At 37.1% G+C, this 17786-nt stretch overlaps 1 protein-coding gene across 1 annotated transcript; it reads left to right on the plus strand.

Annotated features, from left to right (window-relative positions):
* Nucleotides 1–9938: 9938 nt before the first annotated feature.
* Nucleotides 9939–11743, plus strand: LOC145730195 (trehalase-like). Its single transcript, XM_081981284.1, has one exon. It carries the CDS (start codon nucleotides 10002–10004, stop codon nucleotides 11688–11690), a length of 1689 nt encoding a protein of 562 aa, XP_081837410.1. The 5' UTR covers nucleotides 9939–10001; the 3' UTR covers nucleotides 11691–11743.
* Nucleotides 11744–17786: the final 6043 nt, after the last annotated feature.

Consider the following 17786-nt stretch of genomic DNA (forward strand, 5'->3'; position numbering starts at 1 on the left):
TTTTTTTTGCACTTGTGGACGAAAATTATATGAACTTTATGCTTTTTTCTTTGAAAACTTTTTATAAAAGTCAAGTTTCTTTAGTATTACTGAAATCTACCGAAAAAACGAGATTTAAATATATGATTTTCATCATTTATAACCTTTTATCTTACCACGCAATGCACGGTTTAGCAGTAAAAAATCAAAAACTGACTTTGCCAAACTTTTCCGCAAAAAAATACGATTTTGTCTGCACAAATGCACTCATTCATAGTAACGGGAAATTTTCATCCACTCAGGACAGTTTACTACTGACAAAAGTGTTGTTGACATCGATAAAATCCGGTTTTTTATCGCGATAACGGTTTTTTGTCAGTGTTGTTATGGAAATATGACCAGTTTGTTTGATACCCGTGACTGCCACACTGTCAGCACATACTTACAAAAATTAATCAAAATAAGTTTAAATAATTGTTTATATCGATTTAGTACAAAATCACATGAAGAAATACGAGATTTACCTTTTTCGGAGCAGCACGTTCAGTTAACACTAGAAAGTCTATATGGCGCCAAACTACTTTTTTTTGTACTGCTAACTACGTGTTAGATGAGACCACTCCGACGTTAAAAATCGTAGAATGCATGGAAAGATTACAAAGAGTATTCAGTGAAGACAGTTTGGAACAGAACTGCTAATGTTCAATTATTGCTAAAAGATGATCAATCCATTTTTCGACATTGAGCTTTAACGTTGCCGAAAGGCAAAAAATGCTAAACGTAAACAACTTTAACGACTTCCTTCTTGATTTTAATTAAATGTATTCTTTGAAATAAATATTGAAATACTTTACAACTTCAGTGAGAGAGAGCATGAACTAATAAGACTATGGTTAAAGTGTGCAATAATTAGATTAATTCCGGCATTTGTCCAGTAGAATTTAATTCGACCTCAAATTTTTCTGATAAATTTTTCGTGCATTTGTATCAAACATTGTTTCCTTAAGCAAAACACCAGCATCAAAAAATACTCTGCACTAAAAAGCTCGGTATATTTAATCTTGTGCTGGTTTAACGTGGTTTTGCTAGGCAACATTGATTTCGTACCTACAGACAAAATTTATCCGATTATTTCTTTCCTATCAATTTTGACCAATCGCTATCAAGAATTAGTATAACAAATGTAAATTTTGACAAGTTGCCTTGTAAAAACAAACTTGATGGTTTCTATGCTGTGTTGCTATGTAGGTACCGTTACCAACAACAAAAATCACAAACGACGCTTACGAATTTATTAATTTTTCAACTGAAACTTTTTTTTTATTACTCCTAGATACATCAGCAATCTGCCAATAAGGCAATGAGCTTTACATTTGACAAAGTTAATGAATGACATGTAGAGTTTCACACCAGTGACTGATCTCTTTATAAATAGATTCAATTGCTTGAGAGTTGCCCGAAAATTGTTTTAAACTAATAACTTATACCATTTAATGCCATATTGCGACTCAATAACGTTCCTTCCGCCTGGAAAGTTGCCCAAATCATCATGATTCCTAAACCAGGGAAAAAGCCTGAGGAAGTTTCGTCATACAGGCCCATAAGTTTACTACCGATGCTTTCTAAAGTCTTCGAAAAATTATTTGCCAAAAGACTAAACACTGTAATAGAAGAAAGAAAAATTACTCCAAATCACCAGTTCGGATTTCGTAACAAGCATGGAACAATAGAACAAGTACATCGTGTGGTATGTCATATCAACAGAGATCTAAACGCGAAACGGTACTGTTCCGCTGCGTTTCTTAATATCACAGGCTTTTGACAAAGTGTGGCATACTGGGCTGCAGATAAAAATAAAGAAACTATTTCCTCATTGTTACTATCTGCTCTTAGAATCTTATTTATCGGAGAGGCACTTTCAAGTCAAGCATGGCAACGAATACAACAAGTTATATCCCATACATTCTGGTGTTCCCCAAGGTAGCGTGCTCGGCCCGATACTATATTTATTATACACTGCGGACCTACCCACAACAAGGACGACTTCGGTGGCGACATAGGCTGACGACACTGTTGTCTTGGCCTCCCATACGGATCCTGTATCTGCTTCAAGAAACCTCCAACTGAACCTTAACAAGTTGCAAATCTGGCTAAAAAAAATGGCGCATAAAAGCCAACGAAACAAAGTCCGTTCATGTCACATACACTCTACGGAAAGAAACCTGTCCGCCAGTAAAAATCAATAACTGTCAGCTCCCACAAGCAGAAGAAGCTAAGTATCTTGGCATGCATTTAGACAGGCGTCTTACATGGAAAAAACATATATTCACAAAACGCAAACAACTAGGATTGAAACTGAGTCAGATGTACTGGTTGATAGGCCGTAAATCGAAACTCTCTTTCGACAACCAACTGTTGCTCTACCAATCCATTCTTAAGCCCATCTGGACTTATGGTATTCCGCTAGTGACTCTAACCAGAACAAAGTATTGCGTATGATTGTTGATGCGCCTTTCTACATTTCCAACGAAATAATATTACACGACATTCCAATGGAGTCCGTATTGGCAACTGTCCAACGATACAGTGTGAGATACAGCGAGAGACTGGCAGTGCATCCCAACGCATTAGCTAGACAAATAAAATCGGGCGAGGCTAGGGAACAGCGCAGGCTGAAGCGTCTGTTGCCATCTGATCTGTCCAAACGGGTGGTCTAATCAACAATAAGTGAAATACTAAGACTATAGTGTACTCAAATAGTTTAATTAGTTAATTAGTTTTAAACTTAAACTCAAAATGAATCGGTTTGGAAATGTTTCCGAAAGTAAAATTAACGCGGCTGTTGAAAATAGTGTTCCATTAAAACTCAGAAGACTCACACATCGATCTGGAAGCAATTTATGGAATTTTGCCAAGCAAAAAATTACCAATTACTCCAGACAACAACTACAGGCGAGCTAAATTTAATCCTCAAGGACTGGGCATGGAACATGCGTAAAGCTAATGGAAAAGACTATAAAGAACTGTGTGTAAAAGTAATGTGGAATATCGTTGCCAAAAAACTACAGGAAAAATATTTTCAAGAATTTAATATCGTGTTCGACCCATTCCACGACATTACCTTTAAGCCAGCTAGAGACGCTCGAAATGCGAAAAGGAGAAGTCTCCAGGAACATGAAGAAAAAAGGAAAACAAGTTCAGCTTCTTTAAATATGGACGAGTACTACGGACTACTTATGGGATGAGACAACTCCAACCAGGTTGCAGCGTAAATTTTACTTTATTGCAGCAGTTGAGCTTGCTTGGAGGGGCGGAGAAGCGGCTCGTTGCTTAACAGAACATTTTAAAGAAGAAATTGATAATTATGGGATCAAAACAGGTGAGATATTGCTTTTTAATTTTGCAACAAAATCTGTAAATATTTATTGTAATTTGGCACAAAAAACGCTTATATCAAAACAAAATATGTGCGCATCAACTCTACAGCTCTACGAGAAAATTAAAGATACATCAACGAAAAATGGTAAGAGCAATGCTTGGATCGGCGAAGGAGGTATCGAATCGAAATGGACAGGCCACGTAGCTAGACTAAGAAAGTACTTGAGTGGAGACCACCAGCTGACAATCTTAGCAGAGGACGGCCGCCAACCCGGTAGATAGGTTAGGTTAGGTCAGAAGAGCTTCAGGGAATTGGATCGGAGAGGCATAGAGCAGGAACAGATGGAAGATACTGTGGGAGGCCTTCGTCCAGCAGTGGATGATAATACGGCGATTGATGATTGATGTGTGTTGGTAATAGCCTTACAATATTTTAGGCTAAAATCCATGAAATAGTGTGCTTAAAAATGCTCCGATAATGTTCTTTGAGGTAAATAGGTCATTATTAGGTTAGGTTAGATTTTCTTTAAATCTAAACTGGTATGGAATACTACAGAGTTCCTAAAACTATCGTCCAGCAATAAAAACCGAATCACGTTTATAGAAATAAAATTGCCGATACTGTGCAAAACAAGAAGCCAGGGTTTCTTGTTTTTCCTTTTACGGGACCGGACTTTTTCTTCGAACTGGCAAGTAGCTACCTAAAGGCGGACATTCGTAAATAGGAGACACTGGAGTCCTATTGGAGGTAGAGTACCACCAATACATCATAAGCTACAATCATAAGCTGAATTCATATATGTAGATAGGTCAAGCGAGACTACTGTAAGCAAGTCTTACCGCTTTTTACCCTACCATAACTGAAGAGAAAGAGGTAAGTAGGTCTGGAAAAAAGCACCGTTAATAAGCATGGGAATTTTCCTAAGTTCTAGTGGTGCCCTCTGTCCGGAAAAAAATATGTCACCTGACAGAGAAGGTCTTCTAGCGCTTTTTTTTCGTGAGGAAAAAGCAAGACACAGCTCGGGTAGCACCGGGTTAACTGCAGAAAGGTTCTACCCAAGTTTAGCAAAGAAATTCTCATCACCCAGGGAAAAGTTTTGTCATAGGGACGGCTGGTCAGTTTCCTTCATGGGGATACTATCTTACGAGTATACTGCTTCCTGTAGTACCTGATTGTCTCTGATGGCTTCTTTTTGGAATAATTCCCTGCGTTCTGTTTGACCCTGACATGCCATAGGGCTGTCAAAAGTCCGCTATTTTACACATAATGGGAAGAGGAAAATAAGTTACTTCAGATGAGTTTTATCTGTGTATACCTCGGAAACCGATGCGTAGTTCAGGTTCAGGGTTAAAATCTTACTGAGTCTTATTTTGTTCCAAAGTACCACATTCAAGACATTATTTTTGCATGTTATGAGGTACAGTTTGGCTGCTTGATTTTTGATCGGAGCATGTGGCTTCTCCGTCATTTTTTAATCCAGTTTTATCCCAAGGTGGGATGCCTTGTGGTCCCTACCCTTCGATATCCCCATCTTTCAACCCCACGTTTTTTTTTAATCGCACATTTGCTCGTCTTTTGAATACTATAGCTTGGTTTTTCTTCGCGTTTAGCTCAATTTTGCACCACTTCTCCAAAGCCCCAATCTTTTTCTGAAGGTGTCTGCATCTGGTCGCTCTTGCTACTGGTCACAATAACAATTTGGTCAGCATAGAGATAAACTGGTTCGCTGAGTTTTAGGCAAATCTCAAACATAAGTGTTACAGGGGAAAGACGGCTGACTGACCGTAAAGCATGATCTTAATCAAAAGACAACAAGATGGTAAAATCATAATGTTGTAAACACGTTACAGTTTTAAGACGCCATATGATAATATAACAAAAGATGTAAGTTAAACTTAAAGTATTGATAAATAAAAATAAGAAAGCAACAATTTTAGTGCAACAATGTTCTAATTTACTAAGATTTAATCTCAGTACTAAGGAAGAGCAAAAAACAATGCTTTAAACTGACTAATCATATTATTTTATTTTTGGAGAAACGCAATAAAAACTCATCGAATATAATAATCTCTAAAATTCTGGCGTCGTATGGTCTGAAATAAAACCACACACTAAACGACAATAACGAGTGCAAGAGGACAACATTTTACTATTAAGCGAACGAAATAATTGATCTTTATGCAGACTTTTATGTTCCCGCTAATTAAAAAAACGTATTTAATAAAAAGGAGAAATAAGCTATGGAATTTTCTTGGGGGCTCTGAGGAGTAATAGGACTGGAAAAAGATGTTAGTGCCTGCGAGAGACACGGTTTTTCCATTAACACCAACACAATAACTACTTAAGGAAACGACATTGTTTGGTGTCATTAGGGCTGCCATTGTTTATTTATACTGGCGCTGCCGGGTAAGGTTTCAAACTTTGAAGGCAATCAGTGCATTAGTGTTGATTGGGGAATACATCCTATAGGATAAAATCACTTTTTAAGTAAAGCTTTGTTAAATTGAGGTTTTGAATAAAAGTTTCTGTTTTTTTTTTCAGTCCGCTCGATAATAGAATTGATTAGCGCCGAAACGACAGAAGGTAAAAAATAGAAACTTTAGAGGAGTTTCAAGCCCGCGCAAATACTGTCCTTTGGCAGAATACCTTTTAACCCATCTGTGCCAAGTCTACTGCAGTATCTTATAAATTCATCTAATAACTCCTTTGCAATGGGTTGTTGCATATAATAGCATTATCAACTTGGCATTAACATTTCTTATTTTATGAAATATCCCCCCGAACACATAATTTACACAAAATGTGCATTAATTATAAACCTAAAAAAAATAAAATTACCACAAAAAATTAATATACTCAAACCTTATCTATACTCAATTATGTAAACAGTATCATTTGTAACATCTGACTGCTTCTTCTTTTATTATGATCATTAGTTACGTTGGACACTTTTTAAGTAGTTGTAATAAAGTAAAATACAACTAAAACACATTTTATACACTTTTATTCAATAACCAACTCATTAGCATGGATTGATTTTCGGTTCTGATAAGAAAGAAAATTACAATTCAATTCAATAATAATAGCACTAGCTTTGTAAGTATATTTCAAAGGAAATCATGTATATGCTTTTGAAACTAATTGGACCAACCTCAAAGCTGTCAGGAAACAACACTTTCCTCTTGCAGATAATTACGAGGCCAAACAAAATGCAAATCCTTCGGAAGAAACCCAACCTTTGCATACGTAATTACCACTTCCTTATACCTACACTGTCAACGTCTTTCTCTTTTCCTAACGAACTAATCAATTTTAAACCGAAACTCGATCCAGTAAATCTCAGCGAACAAGGTCTGAGTTGGAAATACTCAGAGGCGTACGCATTGATTTTACTTCATTAAAATGCATGTGCTGACCTGATATCTTTTCATTTAAAATAGCATCAATAAAATAGTTTTAAAAGTTTCAGCACAAGTTATTATTAATTGGAGTTTGGTTTGAATTTGGGACATGTTTGTAATATTGAGAGGTGAGTTTGGGTCGTTACAGATTAATGGTTTTAAAGAAAAAACGACATTTTGTAGTCTTTGAAAAGAATACGACGACAATGGTAAAAGAGATGTAGAAGGTTAGAACTGCGTGGGACGTCTAACAGCATATAGGAGGAAATAGGATTTTCTCCACATGAGTGCATAGCTAAATGAAAGTTGTAAACCCAAGGATAATTTTATCTGGAACATTGAGTAATTAATACGATCTAGGGGAGCGAAAGCCATCAACGATCCGTGGAATGATGCACGGCTACGTGGCAGGTAATTTAAGTTTTCCGCGTCGATATTCTCTAGTAAGATAATATAGACATCGAGCTGTGGCAATATTGTCAACGCATTGTCCCGTATTCTTGTTAGAATAATTATATCATATTATTAAAAAGATATTGCCTGACGCAAGTGGTCAGTTCTAACAACAAAGCAGCGTTAACCAAATCTAAAAATCATGTTGACAATGCTGCAGCAGAAAAACTGCACGTTAGGCGACAATTTTGTTTGCTACTACCAGCGCTCCCTAGTCAAACAAATAAGTACTTGAGTTGGAGCTAGAATTGTGTTAAACTTTCGGACGGTGATAAAAACAGTGGATAATGAAGACCTGCGAGATCTTTGAAGATAAGTTTCTTTACTGTACAGGGACAACCACAAAGAGGCCAAATTCTTCAAAAGTGATGTAATTTAGCTTCAATGTGCTTAACTTCATGGACTGTTATCAGGGAGGGTCTTCATCAGTCTTGTAGCTAAAACTAAAAGTGTTACGCTGATAATTTGATCTGACTGTGAAGCGTGAAGAATCTTAATCAAACTGGTTATAAAACCTCTGAGGAGGAACAGAATATGGACTTACACAGTCAAATTAACAGTAGAGTGGCAAAAGTTTTTGTATACATATAGATAGGTATAATCAAAAAACATATGAGTTGATGAGTATTTTAGTTTATTAATTAAAAAATAAAAAAAAAAACTTTTTTCTTGGGGCACATACGAGTACTTAGGGCCCGCTAGCTCCGAATAGGGGCAATTTTCAACCATAGTTTATGTGGCACTTTGTCGTGTATTTTTTATGTTTTCGACCCTTTAAGTATCCTACAATCAATTTGGACTACCCTGTATTATTAACCAAGGTTTAGACAGAAGCTTTTATTGACCTACATGCCAAGAACAAGATCTCAAAAATTTGGATATGCCGACGATTGGGCACTAGCAACTCAACACAAATGTATGGAGGAAACAGAGGGTATACTCACAAATGATCTGAGAACCATGGGGAGCTACTTTCGTAAATGAAGGTTCCAGACTAGCTCAGCCAAAACGGCGGCTGCGTGCACTGGAACAATAAATTAGCAAACAGAGAACTCACAGTCTACTTCAATAACAATCTTCTATCCCACAATAAAACTTCAAAATATCTAGCTACACCACCGCCACGCAGAATACCTGCAAAACTTATTGACATTACTAGAACAGTGAAGAAGAGAAGAAAAGGCTAAATTTGAAATATGTATTAGTAAAACTTTTCATTAATGAAAGCTGAAAACATACACGCCATTGGATTTGCTTTTTCTTTCTCCTCTCACCCTTCATCAAAACATCGGCCAGAGATACGTCACTGACCTTACTATTGAGATCATATAATATTATACTACAAATTCGTCTTTTTCATTGCGCAGATTCTAAAATTATAGTCGGCAACGGCTATATTTTGCACACCAGGGCAACAGTAAATTAAGCTGCAGTGATATTTCATTTAGCTTATTAACATTTTCATTTATTCTTCCAAATTGGGATGCGCGCCTTAAAATCATGCCTCTAATTTAAATGCGAACCTTTCGCTGCGAGATAGAAACGAAAAAGTTTGCTTAGAGGTAAAGTTGTTTTACCAGCTCTCGCATCTGCCAAACATTATTCAAATATTCTAATGTGAGGGGCTGAATGTACTTTTAGATGCAACGTCGATAAGTTTGATCTTTTCGCGGTCATTCCTGAACTGAATTACAAAAAATATTAAGTAGTTTTCTTTAAACAGGGTGCTTCGTCGTCGTCAACGTCGTTATTATTTACGTATATTGATCATACAAGACTTGTGACGTTAGTGTATATCTTTACTGATACAGTTTCTGTCTCATTGTAACTTATCTTGATAAAACGGTACATACGGTGTTACTACAGCTTAAAACTCAGGTTAACACTTGGAACAAGAATTTAATAGTTGACTAACCGAACTAACTAACTTTTGTAACGACAAACTTTGAACTTCTGAAGGCCTTTGTAAGAATAATGTATACTGACGTATTGGTGCCAGCAGTACCAATATCGCGCAATGAGTGGTTTGGTATTTTAGCAATAGTTATTTACATTACTAGTGGGGTATGAGCATTTTTATAGTCACGAGTGGGAGTGTTGCCACGACGAGGTCGTAGACCGAGTTGTGGTGATCACACGAGTACGTTAATTTGCCATACCCCACGGGTGATGTACAACATTTTATCTACGACCATCAGAAGCAGCGTAAAGTAAGAAGAAAATTCATATTTTGTGCAATGTGAACTATTTAGGAACGTCTCGTATAATATGCTTGCTACGGGTAGTTATTTGTTACCCTTAAATTTTGTCATCTACGCTGTACTGTTTTGGTGTTGTTGCTATGGTGGCCATTTGTTTCCACATATTACTTAAGCGACAATTTAACAGTGTCAGTCACAAATTTTTAAAAGTGCATTTCGTTATGAACATGTCTGAAGAACTTCCGTCAGATATTGAAGAAGCTGCCGCAAACGTGGTATCTGGCTTGTTGCCTGCCAAGTCAAAGGCGATATGAAAAAATGTATCAAAGTTATGTTTAAATTCAATAAACAATTACAGCAGAAATTTTCATTTAAAGTTGTTTTATCGCACTAGTGCGATAAAATCGATTATTATCTCACTAGTGCGGTAAAATCGCTCATTACGTAACTCAAAATGAGCTATGTAATGAATGATTACCATGCTAGGAGTAGATAAAATATATAAACAAGCCAGTCACAGCAATTTGACAGCCATATTGGTTAAATACCGTCATCGTGTCACTGTCAAAATTCAACGTTTTTAGTGAAATGCATGGGAAATTAGTGGTGGTAGTGCTCATTCTGGTGGAATTGGTGTGGGCAAGAAAACGATCTTGTTCCAGTCCGATTTACTGCGAGGGCGAGCTATTGCACCTGATCCAGACCGCAAAAATCTTTAACGACTCGAAAACGTTCGTGGACATGGCACTAAAAAACCCCGTGAATAAAACAATGGAAAATTTCGATGTTTTCATGCGCAAAACTGATTACCACCCTACACAGAACGAAATCCGCGAATTCGTTTACAAAAACTTTCAAATGATTGGAGAAATCGAGGATTTCCATCCAAGGGACTGGAGAGCGGAGCCCCGGATCGTGAAGGAGGTCGAAGACCCAAAAATCCGTTCATTTCTGATTAAACTAATCGCAATTTGGCCTCAACTAACCAGGAAGATTTCCCAGCACGTGTTTGACAGGCCTGACACGTTTTCTCTCATTCCAGTGCGTAATGCTTTTATCATCCCCGGGGGTAGGTTTAAGGAGTTTTACTACTGGGACACTTACTGGATTTTAAAGGGCTTGCTACTGACTGACATGAAGGAAACCGCTAAAGGGGTGATGGATAATTTCTTCTTCATGGTGAGGACGTACGGTTTTGTCCCTAATGGAGGGAGGATTTACTACCTCAACCGTTCCCAACCCCCTGTATTAACCCTAATGATGAAAGACTATATTAGGTACACCAGTGATTTTGAGTACTTAAGATCACACGTGGGGGTGCTTGTGCAGGAATTACAGTTTTGGCTCAAGAAACGCACGGTAAAGCTGTCGATCAACGGGGAGGTGTTCCAATTAGCCCACTTTGATTCCGAGAGTGACACTCCTCGACCAGAATCCTACTTGGAAGATTTGGAGACTTGTTCAGTGCATAACACCACCGAGTCCCAGTTAGAATGCTATACGGACCTAAAAAGTGGGGCGGAAAGTGGTTGGGACTTCTCCTCCCGGTGGATTTTTGATGAAAGTGGCAACCCTGGCCCAGACCTGTCAAAAATCAAAACTCGCCGAAATTTGCCAGTAGACCTAAACTCGTTCCTTTACAAATCATTTAAGTGCATGCACTTGTTTTATACCATGTTAAGACAACCCCAGGACGCCAAATACTGGTTGGAAATTGCGGATTTATGGAAATACAACATAGAGCAAATCCTTTATTCCCCTGAGGATGGTATGTGGTTTGATTACGACTCCAAACAACACAAACACCGCAAATACTTTGCGGCTAGTAATTTTGCTCCGTTGTGGGCTGAAGCTATGGAAGAGGATGTGCGGAAAGCGCGCGGTAATTTGGCAGTGCAATATCTGAAAAAACACGGTATTCTAGACTACCACGGTGTGCCGTCCACCCTAATGCCCACCGGGCTGCAGTGGGATTTCCCAAACGCTTGGTCGCCCTACCAAAACATGATTATTTTTGGTTTGGAACGGTCTGGTGATGAGGAAGCGCAGGACACTGCCAAATTGTTGGCGTACCGTTGGGTGCAATCGAATATTAAAGCGTACGACGAGAATAAGGTTATGTTTGAAAAGTATAGTGCGCAAGCGAGCGGTACTTTTGGCGGTGGTGGGGAGTACCACATCCAGTCTGGCTTTGGGTGGACGAATGGGGCTATTATGGAGATAATCGACTATTACTTTCGGGTGAAAAAGCGCAGACATAAAGGGCTGCAAGACTGATGTTGTTGATTTTATTGTTGTTTTTTTTTTTTAATAAACTTTATCAACCTTAGCTGTCTTCTAGTGGCCTAGTGGCCATTTTTCAATCTTGTTTTTTCTTTTGAGTTTTGAGTTACTACCCACATAGTGCAAACAGAATAAAACGAAAACGTTATAAAGATACTTTATCAGTAGTCACAGACCAAAAATCTGGTACGTTGCATTTATAACCTCGTTCAATGTCTCTACCTAACTTATTTACTTTGTATCTAAGATCTTTAAGAAAACACTGGTTTTGCTTGCAAATATTTAATGAGGACGAACGAATCACCTATCTTAAGCCTCTTCATAACATTTCAAACGATTTAAGATGATGAAAACAGTGAACAATGAAGGTCTGCCAGATCTTTGAAGATAAGTTTCCTTACTGTACAGGAAAAACCACAAAAAGGTCAAATACTTCCTTCAAAAGTGATGTGTAATTTAGCTTCAATGTGCTTAACTTCATAGACTATCATCAGTAAGGGTCTTCATCAGTCTTGTAACTAAAACTTAAAGTGATTCAATGTTGATATCTGACTTAAATTTCATAATTTGATCTGACTGTGAAGTGTGAAGAATCCTAATCAAACTGGCTATAAAACCTCTGAGAAACCCTTCTAGGGACAGAATATGGACTTACACAGTCAAATTTTCAGTAGGGTGGCCAAAGTTTTTGTATATGGGTAGGTATAATCGAAAAACCAACTTTTTAATTGAGCTGTCCTATTCTAGGTTTATTAACAAAAATGTGAATCAGGGACACTTTAGTGACATGTAGGTTAATTGGTAATGAACCAAATGGGACACTTTAGTCACATGTAGGTTAATAGGTAATGAACCAAATTTGTTTATTTTATATGTGTTAATTATTATTCCACCACTCCATATTTCCACACACTCAATTGTTCCAAATAAAACTTTGTACAGGGTGTCCCAATAAGCCTTGAACGCGGCTGTTCCTCGGAAACTATACATAGTACGGCTACGAGAAAAAAATTGTATTAGTAAATGTGACCAAGAGAAAAGGCTGGAAATAATTTTCAGCTTTCTAAATTCACCTCTAGGGGGCGTTTCGATACTACTAAAATGAAAAATGTCCAATAACTCTGAAAATTTAAATGGAAAGGTATAATAATAATAACTTTCCGGTAGAGATCGTTTTTCCGAAAGTTGCAATTTTATATTAGATATCTTGAAAAAAACAAATGCAATGCTATAGCTTCCTATTACCTATTCCAAAAGCCATCAGATTATGTATTGTTGTGTGAAAACTGCAGTACTCTATCTCTTTTGTAACACGAGATATTATTGAAAAATCGTTAAGAATAGACTTTTTACAGTTATAAACATTACATTATTAACCAAATTAGAAGACTATGGTCACATTCGTTTTCACGAATGGAGCTTGAAAACGAATGCGGCCTATATGTTGCTCAGGGGGTGGTTATAATGGCAGTCATTAGTACACGCAATTCCGTTTCGATTCAGACTATTTTCTTTTTTTTTTTTCGATTCAGTTTTTCACTTTCAAGTGGCGCCTTCTCGTGGTTCTACTTGCCATGATTTTTTTTGTCTGTCTGGGAATTGAAATTAGTGTAATAGTTTCAGTTCACCAAACTCAGTTTGTGTGGTATCAACTGCGTCGTTTGCTATCTGAAACACGTCCGACCTAGACACCAAAACTCTCATTAATTGGCATTTGATTTCCCAAGTGTAGGTACTCCCCATATACCTGAGGCAATTTAATATCCGCTACCTGGAGAGGCGTTCGATGGAGGACTAGCCACCCTACAAGGGGTATAAACAAACGAAAGTTAATCGATTCATCTATTAAGAGACAGCCCTTATGTCCGTTCTTATGACAGCTTAGGTAAATTTGGTTAGATAGTGTTATTTTTTTAAGAAATCCAACACTTCAACCTAAAAAAGAAGGTTTTCAACACATGTGTTTTGCCAGTCTTGACTTATGGTACGGAAACAATGACTCTCACAGTTAAAAGCGTGAATAGATTAAGCACAACATAATGAGCAATCGAAAGAACTATGTTGGGGGTAAGTTTAAGGGATCATATACAGAACGAGGAAATTAGAAAAAGAACAAAAGTCGTTGTTATAGAGCACATCGCACGTCAGAAATGGCGTTGGGTGGGGCATGTGGCACTACAACACAATGACAGATAGACAAGACGTATAGTACAGTGGCGTCCAAGGCAACATAAAAGAAGTGCTGGTCGTCCACAGAAACGATGGATCGACGATATTAAAGAGATAGCGGGAAGGAAATTGCACCAGATGGCAATGAATTGATCCGAATGGAAGCAGCAAGGTGGGGCCTATGTCCACGAGTGGATGCAAAAGGGTTGCTGAACGAAGAAGAAGAAGAAGAAGAAGAAGAGATGTAGTAGAAAGAAGATTATTTTTTTGTTCAGAATCTATTTTTTTTATTTAGTTTTCAAATCTACAGAACTGTACTACAACAAACAGTCGGAAAACACAACTCAAATATCAAATATAGGTTCGACTGCTATGACGAATAAAAGTTCAATTTTTAATAATTCGCTTTTAACATGAACACTGATTTATTAAGATTATCCCCGATTTTATCACTTTATTTATGTTTTGTTATTAAATCCATAAATTTGCTGTAACGGCGCGACGCTCGGCATCATCGAGTTAATATTTTCCTACCAACTTTTTATTTTCACTAATAAATCACGTCTCTGTTTCGTTTTTCCCTTGTGTCTATAGATAACGCTAATAGTTGTTGTTTATTTTTTTTAAGGCAATTTTTACTTCACACTGGTGAAATCCATAAAAAGTTTTTTTTAACACCTGCGTCAAACTAATAATTTAGTTTTTTCATGTGTTTAAATTTTTTATATTTTAATTTTAACAGATAACAGATTTTTTTTTCTCAAAAAAAATCGAATAATAAATCAAGTTAATTACAGTTCCAACATAAAAAATTTCAATGACAATTATTTAATTCGAAGAAAAATCGTGTTTGCAAAGAAGAATGAAAAATTAGGGTCGCAGATTTCAGGACATAGAATTCGCTAATTAAACAAATGGGCCTTTCAGTTCAAACAATTAGGAAAACCGTTGAATTTAAATCGAAACCCGTTTTAGAAAATTAATATTGCGCAATCGAAAAAAAAAAAAGAACGAACGATTTAATTAGGCATTTTAATTAAAGCGGTTTTCTCCAATATTGGAAATGAAAATTACAGTCTCAATTTACGCATATTAACTCGAAACCTTTTATAGTTCGGGTCTGGAGTTTACATTATACATTATGTAGTTGGAAATGGAGCGTAAGAAAATTCAATCAGCTTGGAGCATAGCATTTGCCCTTTACTAGAAATACAATGTTGTATCTGACAGTATTGACCCTTTCCCTAGAAAGAAAAATGGGTGCTAGAATGGGTAGATATATAAAAGAGAAACGAGCTTATTCAGAAACTAATTAAGTTGTACGTGTTTTGTTCCTTCTTGAGTCTCTCTTAGCGAAATTGCCGCTACCTGGAAAATATCGCTCGAAAAACTTTTATGGAGGTGCCGCTAATTTACTCGATGAATTTAATTAGCATGACTGTTATAAAATACTTAGGAGCAAAGTGATTTTTAGTTGAGTTATTTCTTCGACAGAAAATTACACAAATTTGGAAACGTGGGCGTCGACGTCGACCAATTTAGTACATCTGTTCGCTTTCAGAATGATGGATGATAATGTCGGCGTAATCAGCTTTGATTATGTGCCAAAAACTCAATGAAAATATGATGGTTTTGCTTCAAACGGCATACATTAGTAATATTATTAATACTCTTAGTACATCATGTCAGTAATAAATAGTAAAATAAGTTTAAAATCACTTGAATAGTTCTATACGTATCCGCAGAAAAGCGATATTTTATTTATTTATTTAAAGGTACTCATCACAAACACCTGCTAGAGGTAATTACATGCAATTCTTCTTCTTATCACGCCCTCTCCTGCCGAAGGTTGGCGATCCAAATGGCAATTGTAGCTCTGGAAACTGCAGCACGAAGGATTTCTGCAGACGAGAGGTCAAACCATCTCCTTAAATCTTTTAACCATGAGTTCTGGCGTCTTCCTACTGATCTTTTCATTTTTCTTTCCTTAATGGTGCTCGCATCCATCTAACACGTACATTTCGAAAGCTTCTATTCTCTTTTCGGTCTGTGGATTTAGTGTCCAGCTTTCACATCCATAGAGTAGAACAGAGAAGATGTAGCATCTGATCATTCAAGGTCTGAGTTGCAAACTGAGGTTAGTCTTATAAAAAATGATTTCATACTTATAAAGATTTTTCTCGCTTGCTCAATCCTTGAAAGTATTTCCCTTTTCGGGTCGCACTGGCTATTGATGTTAGCTCCCAAATATTGTATTGAGGTCATTTGTTCGATTGTTTGTCCCTTGACACGCAGGTGTGCATTTATTGGAGTCTTAGAAAAGACCAATAGTTTGGTCTTGGAGACATTGAGATGCAATCCAAACATCTCGCTATAGTAAACTACGGAATCTATGATGCTTTGCAGTTCTTGTACATCGTTGGCTATTATAACCGTATCATCGGCGTATCTGATTTTGTTTATTGGCGTTCCATTGATCTTGATTCCACCTTGGACTCCATCCAGTGCCTCTCTGAATATCGTTTCTGAGTACAGATTAAACAGGAGTGGAGACAAGCCGCAACCCTGTCGAACACCCCGTCTGATCTGCATACCTTCAGGCAATGGGGTGGCAGAAATAAAAGAACTACAATTAACTTAAAATTAGGATACGGACTAAGTAACATAACAAACTAAAGAGAGAAACACAACCAGAAAGTACCGACAATCAAGTGTTGGTCTAGGAAGGCTGAAGAAACTTAATTTGACTTTCAGACGTACGTATTGAAAATGTCTATGTTGTTTTCACATAAAAAACAATTACAATGACTAAGCGTGATGTCAAGTGGAGAACCACTTGTATTGACATAAAATATATTCTTATATCTTAATCTAAGCTGTAATTATATTTAATATTGTTTACGACATGTTCAGTAAAAGAAACAGTACCGAACGGACCACTCGCCTATCAAGGAGACTCTGCATTCCAAACATGCCAAGCATAATCCTGTAGGACACTAAAATAATGGATAGACAGGGTAAACATTACATTTTTTAAAATAGAGAAATCACAAGAATTTTTTTTTGTACTTTTTCAATAAGCTCTTTATGATAGTCAGTTGTGGGCACCATACTGTAGATGCATACTCTAAGTGAGACCTTACAAAGCTATTGTAAATCCTGATTACAATGTCAATATTCTGGAAATATTTAGTGTTTTTCTTGACAAAGCCCAGGACTCTATAGGTCCTATTAACAATATCTTCATAATTCATTCTGAAAGTAAAATCAGCCCCAATAGTGACTCCAAGATCCCTACACCGTTCCCTCCTTGGCAGTGCATTGTCGTTAATTAAATAAGTGTTTACTATTCTTACTAGACGTCTGGTAAAGGTCATGGAGAAACATTTCTCGACATTTAAAGAGAGTCTATTGTTTTTGAACCAACTGATAACAAAGTCCAGATCTTGTTGAACTGCAATAGTATCTGCCTGCGAAGAAACCTTTTTAAAGATCTTGAAGTCATCAGCAAACAGCAGGCACTGAGAGCCTGTAATGCACCTTGGCAAGTCATTAATAAAAATCAAAAACAGGAGAGGAGCTATGTTACTTCCCTGCGGAACCTTAGAATTATAGCATAGTATTTCTCGGAGTACCCCACAACATTATTAGTATAGCCAATTGAAGCAAGTAGTAGATGAGGATTTACTCTGTCAAAAGCCTTCTCAACATCTGTGTAAATGACATCGAGCTGCTTCTTATTCTCTATGGCTCTAGAGCAGAAGTCACTAAAACACACAATATGTTATTCATAACGCTTTCTGCATGAGTTTCGTAAATTGCTCTACGAATGATGCGAATGATGCGATCATGCAGGGAACCGTGTTTGTTTACATTTTGCATTTTGAGGTTAACATTGACAGCAGACCGGGCCGAATATCA

The sequence above is a fragment of the Ips typographus genome, linkage group LG1, assembly GCF_016097725.1.
Source record: "Ips typographus isolate SLU linkage group LG1, UJ_Ityp_2.0, whole genome shotgun sequence".
Classification (NCBI taxonomy): domain Eukaryota; kingdom Metazoa; phylum Arthropoda; class Insecta; order Coleoptera; family Curculionidae; genus Ips; species Ips typographus.

Bases quoted from the DNA above. Each gene is read 5' to 3' on its own strand.
- LOC145730195 (XM_081981284.1), top strand. From the start codon at position 10,002: ATGCATGGGAAATTAGTGGTGGTAGTGCTCATTCTGGTGGAATTGGTG.